General features: G+C 39.6%; 1 protein-coding gene and 1 long non-coding RNA gene across 8 annotated transcripts in view; one reads left to right on the top strand and one right to left on the bottom strand.

Moving 5' to 3' along the window:
• LOC145538912 (uncharacterized) overlaps positions 1–4,089 on the bottom strand; it is a 37,753-nt gene extending 33,664 nt beyond the window's left edge. The window contains exon 1 of the long non-coding RNA XR_014077322.1: positions 3,870–4,089. This is a non-coding gene — a long non-coding RNA (uncharacterized LOC145538912). The remainder of the gene's footprint in view (positions 1–3,869) is intronic.
• On the top strand, positions 1,212–22,983 carry LOC145538898 (uncharacterized). 7 transcript variants are annotated; one of them, XR_014077319.1, is made up of 6 exons: positions 1,212–1,452; positions 9,446–9,602; positions 13,259–13,354; positions 13,793–13,977; positions 15,347–15,890; positions 22,876–22,983. XR_014077319.1 is itself a non-coding variant. In XM_081571813.1 (5 exons), exons 1-4 carry the CDS (start codon positions 1,343–1,345, stop codon positions 15,394–15,396), a joined length of 354 nt encoding a protein of 117 aa, XP_081427939.1. In that variant the 5' UTR covers positions 1,212–1,342; the 3' UTR covers positions 15,397–15,890; positions 22,876–22,983. The 7 variants fall into 7 exon arrangements, 4 of the variants coding, with proteins under 4 accessions (XP_081427939.1, XP_081427911.1, XP_081427920.1 ...); XR_014077318.1 differs by lacking the exon at positions 1,212–1,452 and adding an exon at positions 3,288–3,354; XR_014077320.1 differs by lacking the exon at positions 22,876–22,983 and having other exon boundaries at positions 15,347–16,448.
• The last annotated feature ends 1,329 nt before the right edge of the window (positions 22,984–24,312 follow it).

The raw sequence follows: 24,312 nt of genomic DNA, 5'->3' as shown, positions 1-24,312 counted from the left end.
GCTTTGTTTTTATTTTTATGTTTAATCATTATTTCTTTTAATAACAATGAAAACCACCATAGGGAGTAAACCTAGTGGCACTCCTCTGAGGTGAGAAGGAGTCCAAAGGTATTCTCTTCCCTTTCTGGGAGTTCAGCCTCACCTTGGGTCACCACCCTCCTCAGCCAGGAGTGGGATTCTTGCTGTTATGGTGAGCTGAATGCTGAGAATTGCCACCAAGTGCCAATTAGCCACCTGCTGGGATGGCTGTCTTGCAAACACAAGCTCAGAGGGTGATTGGCTGTTTGCCTGTTTTCATAGGAGATAGAAATCTCCTTTCTGCCATGTGGGTCAGTGTTTGTGTAGTTTAGTTGCAAGTCTGTTTGGGGTTGTTAAGGCCATGTTGCTTCATACAATGGGCCTTGCCCTCCCCAGGCCTGCCCTTCCCCGGGATCTCCAACATGAGGACATGTCTGGCTCCTGGAAGCAACTTGGGTTCATTTGCCTTTTTCTCTGCTGGGCCACTGAGAAGAGCTGTTAAAGCAGGTCACTGACGGTTCAGAGTGTTATGTTCCAGGGATGACCTGCTTCAAGAAAACTCAACAGACAGAAAGCTAACTAAGCAACCTGATTAGGACTGAAGATTCCTTGGGCCTTACGCCAAGTCCCTGTGAAGGGTCAGCCAATATTATTCAAAATAATCTTTCCTTTTCATGTGATTGAAAATTTTGTGTGATTGAAAATCATTCCTTTTCATGTGATTCCTTTTCAGGAATACATCTTTTCGTATATGAAGACCCAGTTTTCCTTTGGGCAGAAGAGCAAAGAAAGTCTTGCTTATCCAAAACATAAAAATCTAAAGCTAAGTCATACAAAGAAATCTATTGGTCTGGCCAAAAAGTTCATTCAAGTTTTTCCCATAAGATGGTAAGCCCAAACAAACGTTTTGGGCAACACAATACCATCTCAGTTACCCACAAAACTACAAGGGGGATCCATTAAAAGCTGTAGTGTAAGAAAGAGAGGAAGAGGGCATCAGGTAAAGGGAGATTGTCATGAGTGAGCAACCGGGCCTTGGCTGTGGGTTATATCCTGACTTTGGTTAGCCCAGTTCCTTTCCCATGATGCTGGCCTCTGGGCCTCACTGTGACATCACTTCTGGGTTGCCCAATCTCATTATGCAATTCTCCATCACGGAAGCTCTCCCCAGGACCAATGGGAGGCTGCTTTTTGCTCAATTAGACCAGATTTGAAACTAATCAAGACATGCGTTGATTTTCCTCTGAGGGATACAGGTTGCTGTCAGGCTGGGCAATGGGCCATTTGGCAGCAGGATCCAAGTTGCCTGTCCATCTAGCCCTCTATGGCACTAAGTAGGGCTGCCAACATTCTCCCTGCAGCTCCCCTGGCACACAGTGTGAGAACTCCAGTGGTCCAGCAGCCAGAGGTCCAGTTCTGCCTGATCTTCTTCAGGTGAGATGCTGATACTGGAGAATGCAACGTCTGAATGTCTGAATGTGGACAACTGTCCTTGATTCTGTGGCCTGCTCCAGGGAGGCATGGCTTTAGAGCAAAGGTTACACAGTAAGCCCTGACCTTCCACCACACTTGCCAATTTCTTTCTGAGTCTACATGACTCAGGTCTTCTAGGGTTTCCTTGCCTTTGTATATTTTTGTCTCTTATTAAAATTCAAATCTTGACTTTGTATTGACTGAATTTGATTATGCACAGTCAGAGACTCAGAGCATAGCAGGGCTGGGCCAAGAAGTGGTAAATGGATCCTGGATCCTTCTTTACCCTCAGGCTTCTAAGTCACATGATCCCCTAGGCCTCAGTATATGGCCTCACATAGCCTGAAAGGCCCAGCCTCTTAGACAGTGTATAAAGCTCATGAACAAGTAAAACTGCTAACGGGAAACAATTGTCAACCTATAGAAAGAACATTCACCCTCCTGGGTTAGAAGAGTAGATGACTTCTGGGTTAAAAGAGAAAACCCTCCCTCTTTATATCTCCTTAGTCAACAGCTACTATCTCATATCTTTTGCTGGATCTTCATAATAGGAAATATTATATCCTTGAAAAGCACACTTAGGTCTGCTTTGTTGTCCTTCCCAGTGGGCATCTAAAACCCCACTGCTGGATGGCACTTCTGACTCCCACCTAAGCTGTTGAAACCTGCAAAAATTCACAAAGTTCAAAAGGAACAGAAAACATCAGGAGGTAATTAAAAGAATCAAAACCTCCAGGCAACTTTAGATCATACAATTCAGTTTTATTGCATTAAGCTGCAATAATGTTAATTTATTAACATTAATTTCTCCTCATTTAAGTCTATACATTAAATAAATACTTTAATACAGATCTTTAAGAATTTTTAAAAGGAAGACATTTTCCGGACTTGTGCCTTTGCAATGTCAGAAAGTGTGTAGTTCAGATAAACAACCTGCTGCTTTATAGTAAATGCAAACAGCGTGACTGATTTTTTTTCCTCCTGTAAACTCACTGAAGTGATTGTTGTCAACATGTCAAGTGCTCCAAGTGAAGGTGGTTACCTTAGAGCTAAATGCAGGCTTTGTTTTGTTTTCATTTCAGGGCTAGCAAGGTGGGACATTAGCATTTCTATGTTTACCACAGAGATTGGATGTTTTTGATGGGAGTTAAATATATCACATTTAAAATGTAATTATTAATATTACCATGACTAATAGCATCACAACTAATAATATTCACAACACAATATTTTCACATGCCTTATCTCACTGGATCATTGAAAACTCAATGGAAGGGGGGGGTGATGTTTTTGTGTATTGAGGAGGATTCTGATTCTCAGAGAAGTGAAGTGATTTGCTCAGTGTCACAGGTGGTCAAGGTCACTTGGCTTTCAGGTTCACAACACAGGTGTTCAGACTTTTAAGTTCCTCCTTACTCCAGCATGTTGTGTGCCTTTAAAATGCACATCTGTAACAGTTTTAAGGGCAAGTCAAATAAGCAGGTTGAAATAAAAAATGCAGTTGTCTAAATATTTGAAACTATAAGTTTTATAATATTAGCTATTAAAGAATTTTTATTTCAAACTGTTACATGAAGAAAGATGGTTACTGTTGTCCCATCATCTGTATTAGTGAAGGCGTTAGTCACTCAGTCATGTCTGACTCTTTGGAACCCCCTGGACTGTCGCCCGTCAGGCTATTCTGTCCATGGAATTCTCCAGGCAAGAATCCTGGAGTGGGTAGCCATTGCCTTCTCCAGGAGACCTTTCTGACTCAGGGATGGAACCTGGGTCTCCTGCATTGCAGCAAATTCTTTACCATCTGAGCCACCAGGGAAGCCCAATCTGTGTTAGTGCTTGTCTTCATTCCATGGATTACTAAAGGTCAGTCAGCTATGGCTATTTATTCATTTGAGCAACCTTTGTGTTTTAAACAAACCCCTTCTATGACAATTATTTGACACTCCCTTAATTAATCATAAAGAATAAGATTTCTTGCACTCATCTTCAAGAACTGTACATCATAAAGAATAGCTTTCATACGTCTTTTCAGAAAAATCCCTATCAGTTGCTTTAAAATTCAATAATCCCACCCTTACCCAATTTTAATAAAGGTTGACTTCCATTTAAAAGGTTTAACTTAGCTTCTGCAATCCAAAATGGCATCTGTTTGTAAGGACTCAGTTAATCCCACATATCTTGTTGACGTAAAGCAACACTCAATTTCTAAGTGTAATTGCATTTCTCTCACTATAGTGCTGTAAGGCTATAAGGAGAGTGGTGTCTCCAGCCCCAGAATTTGATTATCTTAACTGGAGAACTCTCACCCATGTCCTCCAGGTCACTGTTCCCAGCTGGGCTTTAGGGAAGATTTAAAGGTCAGAGTGAGAAACCCTTACCGGCTGATGTCTCTGTTTTCAATCACTGTAACTGGAGAACGAAGCAGAATGGGCAGGGTGTGGGGCCACAGCAGACTAGCGGACTGGTAACATTTGTGAAGAGCCAAGCACTTGTGAAGCTTCCAGTAATTCTGCTCCAAGATGCTCACTTGTGCTACCTGCAGGAGAGAGAATGGAGGGAGTGGGGAGCTTCCCATTGAAGATCTACATTCTAAGCATCATGTAGAACTAACTCAGCATCATCAGTAATAAGGGGTATTTCTGTATAAGGCACAAAAAGCTGCATTAAAAGAGATCTACTAGATTTTATAATTTTATTTGTTTGAATTCCCTTTTCTTGGTAAAAATAGCTAAAGCTGGTCTATTTATTTTTTCATAAAAGCAGCTCTTATTTTTGTTGATTATTTCTATTGTCTTTTTTTTTTTTTTAGTTTCAATTTATTTCCACTCTCCTCTTTGTTATTCCATTTCTTCTACAAACTTTGGGCTTAATTTCTTTTTCTAGTTCCTTGAGATGTAAAGAGAACCCTGATGCATTACAGGTGGGAACGTAAATTGATGTAGCCACAGTGGAAAGCAGTATAGATTCATTAAAAAATTAAATTATAACTATCATATAATCCAACAATCACACTTCTGAGTATTTACCCAAAGAAAAGAAAAACATTAACTCGAAAACGAATAAGCACCCCCATGTTCACTGCAAAATCATTCACAATAGTCAAGACTTGGAAACAACCTGTGCCCATTAACAAATGAAGAAAATGTTACACACATACAAAGACACACACACACAAGCATATATAATGAAATATTATTCAGAAAGAAATAAATCTTGCTTTTGCAATGGCATAAATGGAACTTGATGGCATTATACTAAATGAAATAAGCCAGACAAAGAAAGACAAATATTGTATAAAGTCATTTACATGCAGAATATAAAAAAAAGTCAAATTTATATAACAGAGAGCAGAAGTGTTTTCCAGGGGTTGGATGTATACACATTAGTTCAATTCAGTTGCTCAGTCATGTCCAACTCCTTGCAACCCCATGGACTGCAGCATGCCAGGCTTCCCTGTCCATCACCAAGTCCTGGAGCCTACCCAAATTCATGTTCATCATGTCAGTGATGCCATCCAACCATCTCATCCTATGTCAACCCCTTCTCCTCCTGCCTTCAATCTTTCTCAGCATCAGGGTCTTTTCCAGAGTCAGTTCTTCGCATTAGGTGGCTAAAGTATTGAAGTTAAAGCTTCAGCATCCATCCTTCCAATGAATATTAAGGACTGATTTCCTTTAGGATGGGCTGGTTGGATCTCCTTGCAGTCCAAGGGACTCTCAAGAGTCTTCTCCAACACCACAGTTCAAAAGCATCAATTCTTCGGTGCTCAGCTTTCTTTATAGTCCAACTCACATCCATACATGACTCCTGGAAAAACCATAGCTTTGACTAGACAGACATCTGTTGGTAAAGTAACATCTCTGCTTTTTAATATGCTGTCTAGGTTGGTCATAGCTTTTCTTCCAAGGAACAACTGTCTTTTAATTTCATGGCTGCAGTCACCATCTACACTGATTTTGGAGCCCCCCAAAATAAAGTCTCTCAATATTTCCATTGTTTCCCCATCTATTTGCCATGAAGTGATGGGACTAGATTCCTTGATCTTAGTTTTCTGAATGTTGAGTTTTTTGTTTTTTTTTTTGAATGTTGAGTTTTAAGCCAACTTTTTCACTCTCCATTTTCACTTTCATCACTAGGCTCTTTAGTTCTTCTTCACTTTCTGCCATAAGGGTGGTGTCATCTGCATATCTGAGGTTATTGATATTTCTCCCAGCAATCTTGATTCCAGCTTGTGTTTCATCCAGCCTGGCATTTTGTATGATGTACTCTGCATATAAGTTAAATAACCAGGGTGACAATATACAGCCTTGACTTATTCCTTCCCTGATTTGGAACCAGTCAGTTGTTCCATGTCCAGTTCTAACTGTTGCTTCTTGACCTGCATACAGATTTCTCAGGAGGCAGGTCAGGTAGTCTGATGTTCCCATCTCTTTAAGAATTTTCCATGATTTGTTGTGATCCACACAGTCAAAGGCTTTGGCATAGTCAGGAAAGCAAAAGTAGTTGTATATATATATATATATTTTAAAAAGTGAAAAAAGGTGTACTTTCAATTATAAGATGAAAAAGGTTTGAGGCTCTAACATGTAAAATTGTGAGTTTAATTGATAGCACTTTGTTGTAGAATCGAAATTTGCTGAGTAGAACTTAAATGTTCTCACCTATATATAATATATATATTATATATACATATATATGTAAATGCATAAAGTAATGGATGCATTAGCTAACTAAATCCTGTAATAATGTATACAGATATCAAATCTTGGGAAGTGCACTTTAAATTTCTTACATTCTTATTTGTCAATTATACCTCAATAAAGCTGAAACGATAAAATGTTCTTGTACATTTTAAGTATAATAAGGAAATTAAAACCTTTTAAAAAATTCAGAGAAAACTCTAATTCAAAAAGAAACATGCAGCCTAATATACATTCCAGCACTATTTACAACAGCCAAGACATGGAAGCAACCTAGGTGTTTATAAAGAGTTGAATGGGTAAAGACGTGATACACATATATATACACTAAAATATTATTCAGCCATGAAAAAGAATGAAATAATATCATTTGCAGAACATGAATGGATGTAGAGATTAGCATATTAAAAGAAGTCAGACAGAATGACAAATATCATGCATCACTTAAATGTGGAACCTAAAATATGATAAAAATGAACTCACAAAACAGAAATAGACTCACAGACATAGAAAACAAATTTATATTTAACCAAAGAGGAAAGGGAATGGGGGAGGGATAAATTAGCATATTAATTCCATATATGTTTGGAATTAACATATACACACTGCTACACATAAAATATATAAACAACAAGGACCTACTGTTTAGCACAGGGAACTACACTTAATATCTTATAATAACTAATAATGGAAAAGAATCTGAAAATATATATATACACATATGTGTGTGTATATATAAAACTGAATTACCATGCTGTATTGTATTGCCTATACTTCAATTTAAAAATAAATAAATAAAAGAAATAGGATGAAAGCTGAAGATATCTCCTTAAAACAAAAGAAAATGCAGAGAGAGAGATCTATTGGAGTCAATAGATTATCAGGTCTCAGAGGATGACTTGGAAGGTAGTGCTTGGTTTGAACAGGTAAGGAAACGGGACCATAAATGACTACTATTAGACAAAATACACACACAGGCACTCAGACACATATTCACACACTCAGACATATATTCACACACACATATACTCATGCACAAAGACACACAAATTCCCACACAGGAACACATACATATATGTACAAATATACATATGTCTGCACACACAAGTACACATGTATGTACATACAGAGTCACATATGACACAGATGCAGATACATATCCAATTAACTTATTCAAGTCTTAGAACCAATAAAAAGACTTTTTCACCTTATTTTTAAACTCTTAAATAGAGGTTTATCTAAAGGGCTCAAGTAAGACTGGTGATTTGGCCTCCTAAATCGTGTGGAGCTTTCAGATGCAGATAAGTTAGTCTCTAAGTACCGGGTTGAGGACAGGTGTAGCACTGTATAATTTTTCTTCTGAAGAGCTACAAACACTTCTGATCACATCTCATGTTGTTGTATCCAGGAGAAAACAGATATTATTATTCCTGCTTTTCTAGAGGGAAACTAGGACATACTTTGTAAGTCAATCAGCCCTGAGTTGCAATGTTGGTTCTACTCTTAACTGATGGTAAACTGGACACTGTTGGTTTTGTTTATTACTGTGGATGAAGATTATAGCTGTGTAAGCTGATCCTCCTCCTGGATGTAAGCAGGTAACTTTCTTAGTATGGAAATAGAATCGGTCTTCAGTCAGACAATTTTGTAAACAGACGGTGGACCTGCTTCCTGCAACTTTTGTTGCCTACTCATGGGGAACTGGGTGAACACAGCCCTGAGGGACTTCTTGGAATCTGAGCTCTGGTCTATTATAAGTAACATGGGAGCAATGTGATCCTTAGGCCCTTTCAAAGAAGCGAGCACTGCATGCACTGCGTAGTCAGGGCATCAAAATTTCAGAGCTGCTTTTCCTGCACTGAAGAAGCAGGCAGCTGGGAGCTACCTACCCCTTCAGTCACCTCTACAAGAGAGGAGCTCTGTATTGATCTGTTTGCCAGTGTGATCCAGAAACTCTTTGCTCCCTGAGGATGATGACTGATTCCAAGGTATAGAATTGATTGGAGTCTCAACTCACATGTTACTTATCTGTTGCCAGCATCCAGGGGCATAGTCTGCTCATGCATGCCTCAGGCCACTAAGCAGATGCTTCATCTTTCCCCTGAAGAAGCCTGGGCCCAACTGGGGCTCCCAATCCTTCCCTTCACCTGAGTTTTCTATGTGTAAGGGGTGACTCTGTGAGGCTCTTGGCTCTGGTTCTTTCTTTCTGTCTCTTCATAGAAATCCTACCTGCATTAAGGTGTAAAGCATTATCACAGAAAGTTTGCTATTTGGTTGGAGTCCTTTGAGCACATATAAGAATAATGGTAGAACTGACATCGTAGATGCAAGAAATCATGATTGATGTGCAAAGATATCAGGGTACTCCAAGGATTTTGCTGGTGTTGGAGCATTTGTTCCATACCAAGCTGATGAGGTTCAGTTCCAGGGGTGAGATGATTGAGAATTGGTCTGAACAGAGCCAGAAGCACACATGGAGGGATGCGTTGTTTTGTTGTTCAGTTGCTCAGTTGTGTCCAACATTTTGCATCCTATGGAGGGCAGCATGCCAGTGTTCCCTGTCCTTCACTATCTCCTGTAGTTTGCTAAAACTCATGGCCATTGAGTCAGTGATGCCATCCAACCATCTCATCCTCTGTCGCTCACTTTTCCTACCCTCAATCTTTCCCAGCATAAGGGTCTTTTCCAATAAGTCAGCTATTCACATCAGGTGACCAAAGTATTGGAATGTCAACTTCAGCATTAGTCCTTCCAGTGAATATTCAGTGTTGATTTCCTTTAGGATTCACTGGTTTGAGCTTCCTGCTGTCCAAGAGACTGTTAAGAGTCTTCTCTAGCAGTACAGTTTGAAGGTACCAATTCTTTGGTTCTCAGCCTTCCTTATAGTACAAATCTCCCTAGAAAAACCATAGCTTTGACTATTTGGACCCTTGTTGGCAAAGTGACATCTCTGCTTTTAAATACACTGTCTAGGTTTGTCATAGCTTTTCTTCCAAACAGCAAGTGTCTTTTAATTTCATGGCTGCAGTCACCATCTGCAGTGGAGTCCAAGAAAATAAAATAGTCACTGTTTCCATTTTTCCTCTTCAATTTGGAGGGATGTGAGGGCTGATCAAAGAGAGCATGGAGCCTGTGGGCTGGTTCCAGGCCTCCTGCTTCGGAGACAGTGACCCATGGACTTTAATTGTGGCCTTTATGAATGAGAACAGTGAAACCTCAACCTTTCTCCATTTTCTCCCCTTTCTCTGTCTTAGTTTCAGGAGATGGCAGAAGAGAGGACACTGAAATTCAGAAAGAAGTCAGGCTGGCTGTGGGGCCGTGTGCCCTCCTCTCTGTGAGCATCTCTGCACTCCATATCAATGAAAGGTGGGAAAGGAGTGTAACACCTTTCTCAGCTAAAGAGAGAACAAAGTAACTATTTCCTAATCATTCACAAATTCTGTCTCATTCAGTATTTTTTTTCCCCCAGTGATGGCTGATGTAAGCAAATGAAAACTGAGTATGCTCCCCTCTATACAGTCAGCAAAAACAAGACCAGGAGCAGACTGTGGCTCCAGTCATCAGCTCCTTATTGCAAAATTCATGCTTAAATAGAAGAAAGTAGGGAAAACCACTAGACCTTTCAGGTATGACCTAAATTAAATCCTTTATGATTATACAGAAGAGGTGATGAATTGATTCAAGGGATTAGATCTAGTCGACTGAGCACCTGAAGAACTATGGATGGAGGTTCATAACATTATACAGGAGGTGGTGACCTAAAATATCCCCAAGAAAAAGAAACATAAGGAGGTACAGTGGTTGTCTGAAGAGGCCTTACGAATAACTAAGAAAAGAAGAGAAATGAAAGGCAAAGGAGAAAGGGAAAAATACCCAACTGAATGCAGAGTTCTAGAGAATAGCAAGGAGAGAGAAGAAAGCCTTCTTAAGTGAACAATGCAAAGAAATAGAGGAAAACAATAAAATGGGAAAGGCTAGAGATCTCTTCAAGAAAACCGGAGGTACCAAGGGAATATTTCTTGCAAAGATGAGCACAATAAAGGACAGAAACAGTAAGGATCTAACTGAAACAGAAGAGATTTAGAAGAGGTGGTAAAAATACACAAAAGAGCTATACAAAAAAGGTCTTAATGACTCCAATAATCACGATGGTGTAATCACTCACTTAGAGAAGGACATCCTGGAGCATGAAGCCAAGTGGGCCTTAGGAAGCCTCACTATGAACAAAACCAGTGGAGGTGACGGAATTTCAGCTGAGCTATTACAAATCTGAAAAGATAATGCTGTTAAAGTGCTGCACTCAATATGCCAGCAAATATGGAAAACTCAGCAGTGGCTATAGGACTAGGAAAGGTCAGTTTTCATTCCAATCCCAAAGAAAGGCAATGCCAAAGAATGTTCAAACTACTGTACAATTGCCCTCATTTCTCATGCTAGCAAGGTAATGCTCAAAATCCTTCAAGCTATGCTTCAACAGTACGTAAGCCAAGAATTTCCATATATACAAGCTGGATTTATACAAGGCAAAGAAACCGAGATCAAATTGTTAATATCCCTTGTGTGATAGTCACTCAATTGTGTCCAACTCTTTGTGTCCCCATGGACTACTGTAACCAGCCAGGCTCCTCTGTCTATGGGATTCTCCAGGCAAGAATACTGGAGTGGGTTGCTGTGCTCTTTTTCAGGGGATCTTCCTGACCCAGGGATGGAACCTGGGTCTCCCACATTATGGGAACTAGACAAAGGAGCCAGAGATCAAATTGTCAACATCTACTGGATTATAGGAAAAGCCAGGGGATTCCAAAAAAAATCTGCTTCATTGATTACACTAAAGCTTCTGACTGTGTGGATCACCATAAATGGTGGAAAATTATTAGAGAAATGGGAATACCAGATCACCTTACCTGCCTCCTGAGAAACCTGTATGCAGGTCAAGAAGTAACAGAACTGGACATGGAACAACGGATGGTTCAAAAATGGGAAAGGAGTACATCAAGGCTGTATATTTGTCACCCTGCTTATTTAACTTATATGCAGAGTACATCATGTGAAATGTTGGGCTGGTTGAAGCACAAGTTAGAATCAAGATTGCTGGCAGAAATATCAGCAACCTCAGATGTATGCAGATGATGCCACTCTAATGGCAGAAAGCAAAGAGCCTCTTGGTGAAGGTAAAAGAGGTGATCGAAAAAGCTAGCTTAAAACTCAACATTTAAAAAACTAAGATCGTGGCGTCTGGTCCCATCACTTCATGGCAAATAGAAGGGGGAAAAGTGGAAACAGTGATAGCTTTTATTTTCTTGGGCTCCAAAATCACTGTGGAGTGACTTCACCACAAGATAAAAAGACGCTTGCTCCTTGGAAGGAAAGCTATGACAAACCTAGACAGTGTCTTTGAAAGTAGAGATATCACTTTGCCAACAAAGTCCATATCTTCAAAACTATGGTTTTTCCAGTAGTCAAGTACAGATGTGAGAGTTGGACCATAAAGAAGGCTGCGTACCAAAAATTGATGCTTTCAAACTGTGGTGCTGGATAAGACTCTTGAAAGTCCCTTGCACTGCAGGAAGTTCAAATCAGTTAATCCTAAAAGAAATCAATCATGAATATTCAATGAAAGGACTGATGCTGAAGCTCCAATAGTTTGGCTACCTAATGCAAAGAGCTGACTCATTGGAAAAGACCCCGGTGCTGGGAAAGATTGAGGGCAAGAGGAGAAGCAGGTGACAGAGGATGAGATGGTTGGAAGGCATCATTGACTCAATGGCCTTGAGTTTTATCAAACTCCGGGAGATAGTGAAGGACAGGGAACCCTAGTGTGCCACAGTGCGTGGGGTCACAAAGAGTTGGACACGACTGAGCGACTGAACAACAAATGAAGTGCTTCTATCCCTACATGTTTATATATATAATCTGACCATGTAGGATATTAATAATAGGAATATACAAAGTATGACTACATTTCGTAAGATCAGTTTTATGGAGCCGATAAAACTGAAGAGTTGATATCACAGTGGGGATTGGTAAGGCAAGTGCCTATATGCTGCCTTCTGTGATGAAGTGAAGTTTGCTTCTGTCAGTAGCAGCATCACCATGATCATACAGTGGTCTGTACTCTGCATTACGTGTTATAGTATAAATATCAGTGATATTTATACAAACACACATACACAAATACAAATACACAAACACACATGCATGTGTGTACACACTGCCTTTCTTTTTTTTTACTTTCATATAGGGGTAAAGATTATTTACCTAGAGAGTTTTTTTTGAAGATTACTTAAAAGTTTATGATGGCTGTTGAGTGCCTGCTGAGCTCACATCTCAGCGGGTGTGTCTTACAGTAGAGACAGTCTGTCAGGTGTGTGAGATTCCAGGTGTCAGCACAGCACCAGCCTTCAGCAGATAATTGGTGCATTCTGGGGCCTGTGCAGCTCACATGTTTTCCCTCAATGACATTTATCATCTCTCAGTTAAAACACCTGCCTTAACCCACCCTTCTTGCCAATCTAGTGCTTGAAAGGATCCCGGGATAATCATTTCGGGGAACCCATCTATGCCCAGATTCTGGTCTTTGGAAGCTTCTCCGAATTGGGGCTTAGCACTGAATGTTCTCCAGGCTTCCCAAGCGGGTCAGTGGTAAAGAATCTGCCTGCCAGCGCAGGAGACACAAGAGATGTGGGTTCAACCCCTGGGTCAGAAAGATACCATGGAGAAGGGAAGGGCAACCCACTCCAGTATTCTTGCCTGGAATATCTCAGGGACAGTGGAGCCTGATGGGCTGCAGTCTGTGGGGACACAAAGTGTCCGACACCACTGAGCACTGGAGCATGCATGCACTGAACATTCTGTAGTGATGCTACCTGTGATAAAGTTGATCCAAAAAACAAAGCCAATATTGCCCTATATATCTGTCTCCTCCAGGGCAGGCAGTGATTTCACTTTTCATGCCCTCATATCTAGCATTTCCCAAAATAGCTAGATAAAATTATTCTGAAAGAAGTGTAGTATAACTTAAAAATTAAACACTGATCTTTTGGAATATGGCTGTGCTATTCCCACAGGTCCTGGGTATTTGCAACAGCCTTCTGGCCACTGTCCTGCCTGTCCTGCTTGCACTTCCTGGTCACCCTGAAACCCACCCTGGAAGCCTACCAAATGTAAGAGAAGACACATCTGGAGCATTGTTGAACAAAATACTATTTCTGGAGGTGTGGCCAAGATAGCAGAGTAAAGAAACCCTGAGCTTACCTTCTCCCATGGGCACATCACAATTATAGCTGTTACAGGGCAGCCATCAATGGGAACAATATGAAGACTAGCAGAAAAGATTTTCCATATCAATGGGATAGGTAGGAGAGGCAGAGATATGGTATAATCAAAACCCACATAGTTGGGTAGGTGACCCACAAATGGGAGAATAATCACAATTGTGGAGGTTTTCCCCAAGGAGTGAAGGATCCCACATTGGACATTACAACCAAGGGGTCTTATACCAGGAAGAGGGGCTCCCAGAATGTCTAGCTTTGAAGGCAACCAGAGCTTGAGTATGGGAGAGTTGGAGGGCTATAGGAAACAGAGATTGTGCTTTTTAAAAGTTCACAGAATATCTCACAAGCTCTGAGACACAGCACAAAGGCAGTAATTCAAAAGGAGCCTGAATCAAATCCACTTGCTGATCTTAGAGAGCCTCCGGAAGAGAAAGGTGGCAACCAGGACTCCCCTCGAGAACACAGATGTTCCATTTTGGGGAACTTCTTCTACCACAGGGACATTGGTACTGGTAAGCACAATTTTGAAGTCCTTCTTATAGCCTATAAGGGCCAACGACTTACCTGTCCACTGTCAGGCCAGCACCAGACCCCAACTCCCTTTGGTCCCATTGCCTGCCAAGCTGAGACCCAGCCCCTCCCATCAGTGGACTGGAACCAGCTTTAGCTCCCCTAGGCCCCACATCAGCTGCTCTGGGACCCGATCCTTACCAGCAGCTAACTGGCACCAGTCCAGGGAACCCATAAGTTGCATAGGAGACAACTGGAGTCAGTCTTGACCACCAGTGTACTGGTACACATCCCAGGACACATCCAGGTCATGAAGTCAGCAGCACCATGACTTGGCCCTACTCACCACTGAGCCAGCAACCACTGCATGAGACAGGGCCTGTCAGGGCCATCAGGGCAGCCCTGCCTACCAATGCACTCACAGTAGTTATGGCCTCACCACAACAGAAAGGCCCACACAGGTGACACCTCTAGAGATTATAGCTCTGAGGAATAGAGAGGAGTGTGCTTCTGGGTCTTATAGAATGTCTATTACATGAGACCACTTCTCTGAGATCAGGAAATGTAACTGACATACCTAATACATAGTAATAAACACGGAGATTTGGACAAAGGAATAATACAAAACCCCAGAAAAAAACAAAACTAAACTAAATGAAGTGGCGATAAGCCATCTACATGAAAGAGTTCAAGGTAATTGCCATGAATATGCTCAATGAACTGCTCAGGAGAATAAAGAACAAACTGAGAATTTTAACAGAAAATATAAAGAAGACCCAAACAGAGCTGAAGAATGCAATAACTGAAATAAAGTATACTAGAACAGACAACAGTGAATTAGATAATAATTTTTCAGTTAACTTATTTTAAAACAGTCTTTGTTGATAGAAAGCAATTACATACTCAAATGAATTATTTCTAATAACATTCTTTTGTTTCTAACTTTTTAATGAATTTGACATAAGACAAATGGTAATTTGCATATAAAGAACTTGGTAAAAGAGTCTGCTTAATGTAAATATAAACAGTCACATTAGTATAGGTCCATCAGTAAATTTTTGATAGTTTTTTATGTATGGCAAACTGATATTCTGATATAAAAATCAATGGTTTGAGAGTCAATGTAAGAGTTTCTTAAAAGACTTTATCCAAATTTTAAGACAAAATTTTTCTGATATTATTGTTTTCTCTAACTTTACATGCAATCTTTGATAATAATATTTTAGAAGATGTGCATAATCAAAGTGGTAGTTATAGCCTCTATACAAACAATATATGTTTTAAAGCTTCACGTATGCCTGATTTGACCCAAAGTTGTGGAAGTATCATGTGTTAAATTCTTCTTGTCTTCCTTTCTTTGTTTGTTTACAGCTAAAGTGACTGTTATTAAAGGATATGCACATATAGAAAAAATTAGATAATACAGAAGAATGGATCTGTGAACTAGAAGAGCGAGTAGTGGAAATCACTAAAACTGAACAGAAGAAGAAAAGAATTTAAAAAAATGAAAATAGTTTTGTTTTTTTTTAATAAAGAACTTTTAAGGGACTTTTTTGAGGGACCTCTGAGACAACATCAAGCATTCTAACATTCACATTATAGAGGTCCCAGAAGGAGAAGAGAATGAGAAGGGGGCAGAAAGGATATTTGGAGAAATAATAGAAAATTAGAAAACTTCCCTGAACTCTGAAAGAAAACATACATCAAGATCCAGGAAACACAGAAAGTCCTGAACAAGATGAACCAAAGAGATCCATCAAGAAAAATTATGATTAAAATGAAAGAAATTAAATAAAGATTAGAGAGACTCTTAAAAGCATTGAGGGAAGAGAAACGTGTATATTTGCATACAAAGGAACTCCCATTAGACCATCAGATGACCTTTGAGTAGAAAATTTGCAAGTCAGTGAAAGCGGTAAGATTGCAACCAAAAAAATTCTACCTGGCAAGTTTATCATTCATATTTGAAGGAAAGTATTTTTACAGAGAAGTAAAAGCTAAAAGAGTTTAGAATAGTAAACTGACTTCACAAGAAATGCCAAAGGAGCTTCTCTAAGCAGAAAAGCAATTACCATATCTAGAAATACGAAAATTATGAAAGAAAAATCATCATTGATAAAGAAAAACATACAGCCAATGTAGTAGATCAGCCGCATATAAAGCTAGTAGAAAGGTTAAAAGACAAAGTAGGAAAATCATCTATATCCATAACAAGTAGTTAAGGGATACACAAAGCAAAATAATATAAAATATGATGTCAAAAATGTTAAACATGGGAGAGAAGTAAAACTTCAAGGTTGTTAGAATCTCTTCATACTTAAAAGACTATTAACTTAATATAATCAGATAGACAGATAAACAGATAAGACAGGGAACTTATGGTAATCACAAACCAAAACCCTTTATAATAGATACACACACACAAAAGAAAATGAATCCAAACACAACACTAAAGATAGAAATCAAATCACAAGGGAAGAAAGCAAAAGAAAATCTATACAAACAACCAGAAAGCAATGAATAAGATGTCAAAAGAACATATAGATAAATAATTACTCATAAATGGGCTAAATGCTCCAATCAAAAGATATAGAGTGGCCTACATGAATACAAAAACCTGACTCACATACATGCTGCCTAAATCAGACTTCTTGTGAAGTCGCTCAGTCGTGTCCGACCCTTTGCGACCCCATGGACTGTAGCCTGCCAGGATCCTCCGTCCATGGGATTTTCCAGGCAAGAATACTGGAGTGGATTGCCATTTCCTTCTTCAAAAATCAGACTTACTTTACTCCTAAAGACACACATGGACTGAAAGTGAAAAGCTGTGAAAAAGTATTCAATACAACTGGAAATGAAAAGAAAGTTGGGTAGCAATACTTATTCCAGGAAAAGTAGGCTTAACACAAAGACAGTAACAAGACAAAGAGGTACGTTCAACAATGATAAAGGAATCAATTCAACAAGAAGGTATAACAATTGCAGTATCCTGTTATAATTTATCATTTTAATTTATAAATATATATGCAGCTAATATAGGAGCACATAAATACATAAAGTAAATACTAACTAACATAAATGGAAAAATTTACAGTAATACAATGACAGTAGGGGACTTTAACATCCCAGTAATTTCAAAGGACCAATCATCCAGATAGAAAATCAATAAGGAAATAGTGACCTTAAACAACACATTAGACCAAATGAAATATATCTATATCTATGTCTATATCTATCTATCTCTATATATTATATGTATTGATATAAGATACCATGCTCATAGGTTGGAAGAATTAATATTGTTAAAAAGAGCATACTACACAAGGCAATCTACAGATTCAAAGCAATTCCTATTAAAATAACAATGGCATTTTTCACAGAAGTAGAACAAGTAATTCTAAAACTTGTACAAAAACAAAAAGCTTCAAATAGCCAAAACAACCTTGAAAAAGAACCAAGATGGAAATATCACATTCCCTAATTTCAAGTTATACTCAAAACTACAATAATCTAAACAGTATGGTACTGGCATTAACAAACAGACACATAGATCAAAGGAATAGAAAATGAGTCTAGAAATAAACCCATGCTTACACAGTTGGTCAATTAATCTATGACACTGGATGTAATAATATATAGTGGAAAAAGACAGTCTCTTCAATATATGGTGTTGGGAAAACTAAACAGCTATGTGCCAAAGAATCAAACTGGGCTGCTTTCTCACAATGTACACAAAAATAAACTCAAAATGGGTTAAATGTATTGTAAGACCTGAAATGACAAAACTCCTAGAAGATGTTATGGAGAATACACTCTTTATCATTGACATTAGCAATGTTTTTAAAATCTATTTCCTCAGACAAGGGAAACAAAACAAAAAATAAACAATTGGACTCAGTTCAGTTCAGTTCAGTTGCTCAGTCGTGTCCGACTGTTTGTGACCCCATTAACCGCAGCACGCCAGGCCTCCCTGTCTGTCACCAGCTCCCGGAGTCCACCCAAACCCACGTCCACTGAGTTGGTGATGCCATCTAACCATCTCATCCTCTGTTGTCTCCTCCTGCCCTCAAACTTTCCCAGCATCAGGGTCTTTTCCAATGAGTCAGCTCTTGGTATCAGGTGGCCAAAGTATTGGAGTTTCAGCTTCAACCTCAGACCTTCCAATGAACACCCAGGACTGATCTTCTTTAGGATGGACTGGTTGGATCTCCTTGCAGTCCAAGGGACTCTCAAGAGTCTTCTCCAACACCACAGTTCAAAAGCATCAATTCTTCAGCGCTCAGCTTCCTTCACAGTCCAACTCGCACATCCATACATGACCACTGGAAAAACCATAGCCTTAACTAGACAGACCTTTCTTGACAAAGTAATGACTCTGCTTTTTAATATGCTGTCTAGGTTGGTCATAACTTTCCTTCCAAGGAGTAAGCATCTTTTAATTTCATGGCTGCAATCAACATCTGCAGTGATTTTGGAGCCCAGAAAAATAAAGTCAGCCACTGTTTCTGCTGTTTCCCCATCTATTTGCCATGAAGTGATGGGACCATATGCCATGATCTTAGTTTTCTGAATGTTGAGGTTTAAGCCAACTTTTTCACTCTTCTCTTTCACTTTCATCAAGAGCCTCTTGAGTTCTTCTTCACTTTCTGCCATAAAGGTGGTGTCATGTGCATATCTGAGGTTATTGATATTTCTCCTGGCAGTCTTCATTCCAGCTTGTGCTTCATCCAGCCCAGCGTTTCTCATGTACTCTGCATTTAAGTAAAATAAGGAGGGAGACAATAGACAGCCTTGACGTACTCCTTTTCCTATTTGGAACCAGTCTGTTGTTCCATGTCCAGTTCTAACTGTTGCTTCCTGATCTGCATACAGGTTTCTCAAGAGGTAGGTCAGGTGTCCTGGTATTCCCATCTCTTTCAGAATTTTCCACAGTTTATTGTGATCCATACAGTCAAAGGCTTTGGCATATTCAATAAAGCAGAAATAAATGTTTTTATGGAACTCTCTTGCTTCTTCGATGATCCAGCGGATGTTGGAAATTTCATCTCTGGTTCCTCTACCTTTTCTAAAACCAGCTTGAACATCTGGAAGTTCACGGTTCATGTATTGCTAAAGCCTGGCTTGGAGAATTTTGAGCATTACTTTGCTAGTGTGAGATGACTGCAATTGTGTGGTAGTTTGAGCATTCTTTGGCATTGCCTTTCTTTGGGATTGGAATGAAAACTTACATTTTCCAGTCCTATGGCCACTGCTGAGTTTTCCAAATTTGCTGACATGTTGACAGCACTTTCACAGCATCGTCTTTTAGGGTTTGAAATAGCTCAACTGGAATTCCATCACCTCCACTAGCTTTGTTCACAGTGATGCTTTCTAAGGCCCACTTGACTTCACATTCCAGGACGTCTGGCTCTAGGCGAGTATGAGTGATCACACCATCGTGATTATCTGGGTCATGAAGATCTTTTTTGTACACTTCTGTGTATTCTTGCCACCTCTTCTTAATATCTTCTGCTTCTGTTAGGTCCATACCATTTCTGTCCCTTATTGAGCCTATCTTTGCATGAAATATTCCCTTGGTATCTCTAATTTTCTTGAAGAGCTCTCTCATCTTTCCCATTCTATTGTTTTCCTCTATTTCTTTGCACTGATCACTGAGGAAGGCTTTCTTATCTCTCTTTGCTATTCTTTGGAACTCTGCATTCAAATGGGAATATCTTTCCTTTTCTCCTTTGCTTTCTGGCTTTCTTCTCTTCACAGCTATTTGTAAGGCCTCCTCAGACAGCCATTTTGCTTTTTTGCATTTCCTTTTCTTGGGGATGGTCTTGATCCCTGTCTCCTGTACAATGTTACGAACCTCCATCCATAGTTCATCAGGCACTCTATCAGATCTAGTTCCTTAAATCTATTTCTCATTTCCACTGTATAGTCATAAGTCATAACAATTGGACAATGTGAAATCATAACAATTGGACTACATGAAACTAAAACACTTTTGCATAGAAGAGAAAACTATCGACAAAAGGAAAATGCAGCCTAATGAATGAAATAAGATATTTACAAATGATATATTTGATAAGGGGTTAATTTCCAAAATATACAAAGAACTCATAAAATTCAACAACAAAAAGCCCAAGTAATTTGATTTAAAATGGGTCAAGGAGCTAAATATTTATTTTTCCAGAGAAGACATACAGATTGGTCAACAGACACATGAGAAGATGCTCAACATTGCTAATCACCAGTTAAGTTCTAATGAGAAAACACTTCACACCATCAGAATGACTATCATCAAAAATACAACATAGAGAACACGTATTGTTAAGTACATGGAGAAAAGAGAACCCTTGTTTACTGTTGATGGGGGACTGAGTTGATGCAGACACTATGATAAACAGTATGGAAGTTCCTCAAAAAATTAAAAGTAGAACTATTATATGATCCAACAATTTCATTTCTGGGGTTTTTCCTGAAGAAAACAAAAACACTAATTTGAATTGATACATGCGTGTCAATGTTCACATTAGCATTCTTTACAATAGCCAAGATATGAACACAACCTAAATGTTCACCAACAGATAAATGGGTAAAGAATATGTGGTATATATTGGCTTGGCTAAAAAAGTTCATCCGTAAGATGTTACAGAAAAACTTGAACAAAATTTTTGGCTAACCCAATATATACCCAATGAAATATTACTCAGTCATAAAAAAGGAATGTTGCCATGTGCAACAAAATTGATGTATCTAATTGGTGTTAGGCTAATAAAAAACAAAATAAACAAAACACAACAGAAACAGACTCATAGATACAGAGAACAAATAGATGGTCACCATGAGAGGGTTTGGGCAAAATAGGCGAAGGAGATTAAGAGGTACAAATTTCTAGTTATTGTAATAAATGAGTCATGGGGATATACTGTATAGCATGAGAAATATGGTCAATAACATAGTAACTTTGTATGGACACAGATGGTTACTAGATGCATAGTGGTGATCACTTCATAACCTGTGCAAATGTCAAATTGTCTTGTAGTATATCTGAGACTCACATAAAACTGTATTATCAGCTATATTTCAATTAAAAAGTAAAATCTTATTGACACTTGTTAAAGAACTGTAAGGCCAATTTTATTCAAGGAAAGGTCTACTACAATAGGAGAGAGATCAGGGTCCACTCTGAATACGATGTGAACAAGTGGGAATTTATGGTCAAGGAGGAGGATAGGAGTCAGTGGATGAAAAGTCACTATGAGGACCATTAAGGATGAGGGAGGATTCTGGCTAACCCATCCTAACAGGATTCCTGATGAAGGCAGGCCAGGGTGATCGGACATCACCATGGGGTAGGGGGTGGGTGGTAGTGGAGGATGAGGAACCTAGTCAAACACCGAGGGTGATCAGATGTAGAGGATGTGGAGAGGGGTGACTAAACAGACTTCCCAGGATTCTTCCTAAAGTGGGACAATGCAGAATCCCCAAGTAGAGGCTTAGCTTAAAAAGAGGGATGGGTTGGGGAGGGAGGTGAGGAGGGGGATTCAGGATAGGGGGCACAAGTATACCTGTGGCTGATTCATGTCAATGTATGGCCAAAACCACCAGAATATTGTAAAGTAGTTAGTCTCCAATTAAATAAATCATTAAAAAAAAAAAAAAAAAAAAAAAAGAGCTCCAAAAATCCTGAGTAAAATTTGGCCAAAGAGAGAGTATGTCACCTCCCTGCTGTGTACCTCCACCCTCTGCCTTAACTCTTGGAGTCTTCATTTTATATTCATAATGGAAAGTGGGAAAGTGTGCCCTTGTACAGTAGACTGTCATGGGGACTCCTCCAATCTCAGGCTGCAAGAGAACAAAGGGCCCACTCCTTCTGAGAGAGAACAGACTTTCTGGGAACACTTGCCAAGAAGGCAGCAGAACCTGTTCTGTGTCCTCAGATGGACCCGGAAGGGAGGGTTGGTGTGGTGAGAAGTGTAAGGGAAAGTCTCTTTGAAGAAGCTGCAGAGTGCCTTGCCTTTGCATGGACTGTTTTCCCCAGCATCTGCCAACTGAGGAGGGTTTAAGAGAATCTCTGGAAAACAAGGTGTATGTACTCCCAAGCTGTCGACTAACCCTGGCTTGGTGAAATCTCTGTGTCAGGAACTAGCTAGGGGCATTCTGAGGGCAGAGTGGGGAGGCTAAGTGGCATGGCTCCTGAGAGCAGACAGAAATCATGGATGTGCCCTTGGGAGGCATCCTGAGAGAGGATGCCCAACAGTCAGGGACAGCCCTACATAGTCCTTGACTCTGTTAGGGTCTTAGGGGCCTAAGGCCCTCTTCTGAGAACCCACCAAAGCTCCCCAAAACAAAGATTCAAATCAGACAAACAGACAGTGAGAAGAAAGATGGGTGCCAAGTCTGGAGGATGGGGAATGAGAAGTTGTTGTTTAATAGATACAGAGTTTCAGCTTGAAAAAATGGAAGTGTTCTGCAGATGGATATTGGTGATGATTGCAGAGCCATGTGACTGTACTTAATGTCACCTAAGTGGCACCAATGTCCAACTGAAACATCGCCAGTGAGATAAGAATAAGATAAGTCATTGCCTTCTCCACTCATCCTCCATCCTGCCCAGTCTTGGGAGACCTAAGCCACACAGGGAATGTACCAGAGAGAAAAGGTCAGGCCTTGGCTCCAGCCTAGGGTGGATTCTAAGAGTCAGTCTTGAAACTGTGGTGGTCAGGGAACACTGCCTCAAAAAAGACAGGACATCCAGTCTAATATAATACATATAATGATATATATTGCAGCAAAATGCAGAAGTCCACCTAAAGCAAAATGTTTGGATAAAATGGCAAAATACATTACCTGAAATGTTATTTGCCTATTTAATATTTTTAATTATACCTTTATCTCTTGAATTGTAGGATGTTTATGCTGTGAAGTAAAGAAAGAAGGTGCACAGATTATCTTTCAATCAATCAGTCAATCATCTACCTTATGATTCCTTTTCTATAAAACTCAACAAAGACAGACATTTGCCACTGATGTACATGTGTTTACACATTTGTATTAATATATGAGGTATGCTACTGCTGCTGCTAAGTCGCTTCAGTCGTGTCCAACTCTGTGCGACCCCATAGATGGCAGCCCACCAGGCTCCACCGTCCCTGGGATTCTCCAGGCAAGAATACTGGAGTGGGTTGCCATTTCCTTCTCCAGTGCAAGAAAGGGAAAAGTGAAAGTGAAGTCGCTCAGTCGTGTCTGACTCTTCATGACCCCATGGACTGCAGCCTACCAGGCTCCTCCATCTATGGGATTTTCCAGGCAAGAGTACTGGAGTGGGGTGCCATTGCCTTCTCCGATATGAGGTATAGGGCATACTGAAAAGTATGTAATACTGGTTCTGTGATGGTGTTAAAGGGTGAGGGAGAGAGACAAAAAATAAAGAGACTGAAACAAATTGGAGAAACGTTAAGTGTGAGCAATGTTAACTAAAACTGCCAATAATAGTAAGTCTATCTAGTAACTTTCTTTACAGATATAAAAATGCACATCTCCTATAAATTAGAGCAAAACATAGGAAAAAGAAAAGAGATTCAATTAAAGGATAGGATCATAGACTTCTGGGACTTTAAAATTTTAATAAAATTTATTTTGAAAAATATTTAGATATAACAGAAAAGTTACAAAAACAGAGCTCTCATATACCCTTCACTGAGTTCCTCTCATCACTAATATCTTTCATATCATGGCTCACTTATCAAAACTAAGAAACCGACATTGGTATGTTATTAAGTGGACTGTGGATTTTATTTGGATTTCACCAGTTTTTAAAATTAACATCCTCTTTCAGTTCCAGGATCCCAATCCAGGGTACCACATCTCATTCGTTGTCTATGTTATGATGACTTTTTAAAACAACTGTGTTGTGATGTCATAGCAGCTTCTCTATATCTTTAGGGTTTCAACATTTACCTCAATGTAAGTTTGCAGTAAAGTAAAACATACTTCAATGATTTGATTGTGTTTAGTTGGGTTGCTGTTTTGCAAGATACACAAGTTCATTCTTCATGGGCTTCAAGCTCCTTTTCTAACGAGGTCAGGCTTTCTATGTACCTTCCTGGTACTTCAGCCTCTCAGGACAAGTTGCACTGTGCCAATACCACTCTTGCTTTCTGCCTTACATTTGTTCTAAATCTGTCTGTCAAGGTCCTGGGCCAAGCCTTTCTGATTGATCCTGAGCCAGGCTATATCTTTTCTGTAGGACTCAACCCTACCTTGCAGATTCACCAGCCCCACAGAGCATGTGTGGAGTTCTCCTCCCTGCCTGGGAGTGTATGACACAGGGTGCTGTCATGTTT

This window comes from Giraffa tippelskirchi, chromosome 1 (assembly GCF_054371585.1).
Source record: "Giraffa tippelskirchi isolate mGirTip1 chromosome 1, T2T-mGirTip1v1.2.pri, whole genome shotgun sequence".
NCBI classification, from domain to species: domain Eukaryota; kingdom Metazoa; phylum Chordata; class Mammalia; order Artiodactyla; family Giraffidae; genus Giraffa; species Giraffa tippelskirchi.
Note: the sequence above shows the minus strand (reverse complement) of the source record. Positions and strands in the feature narration are given on the sequence as shown.

What these genes read in the sequence shown, in the direction of transcription:
- LOC145538898 (XM_081571785.1), top strand. Translation starts at nt 1,343, where the DNA reads ATGGCACTAAGTAGGGCTGCCAACATTCTCCCTGCAGCTCCCCTGGCA. An exon ending in TTCTGCCTGATCTTCTTCAG is followed by an intron (nt 1,453 to 13,258) that starts GTGAGATGCTGA and finishes CTATTCCCACAG; the next exon opens with GTCCTGGGTATTTGCAACAG. An exon ending in ACCCTGGAAGCCTACCAAAT is followed by an intron (nt 13,355 to 13,792) that starts GTAAGAGAAGAC and finishes GCTTTTTAAAAG; the next exon opens with TTCACAGAATATCTCACAAG.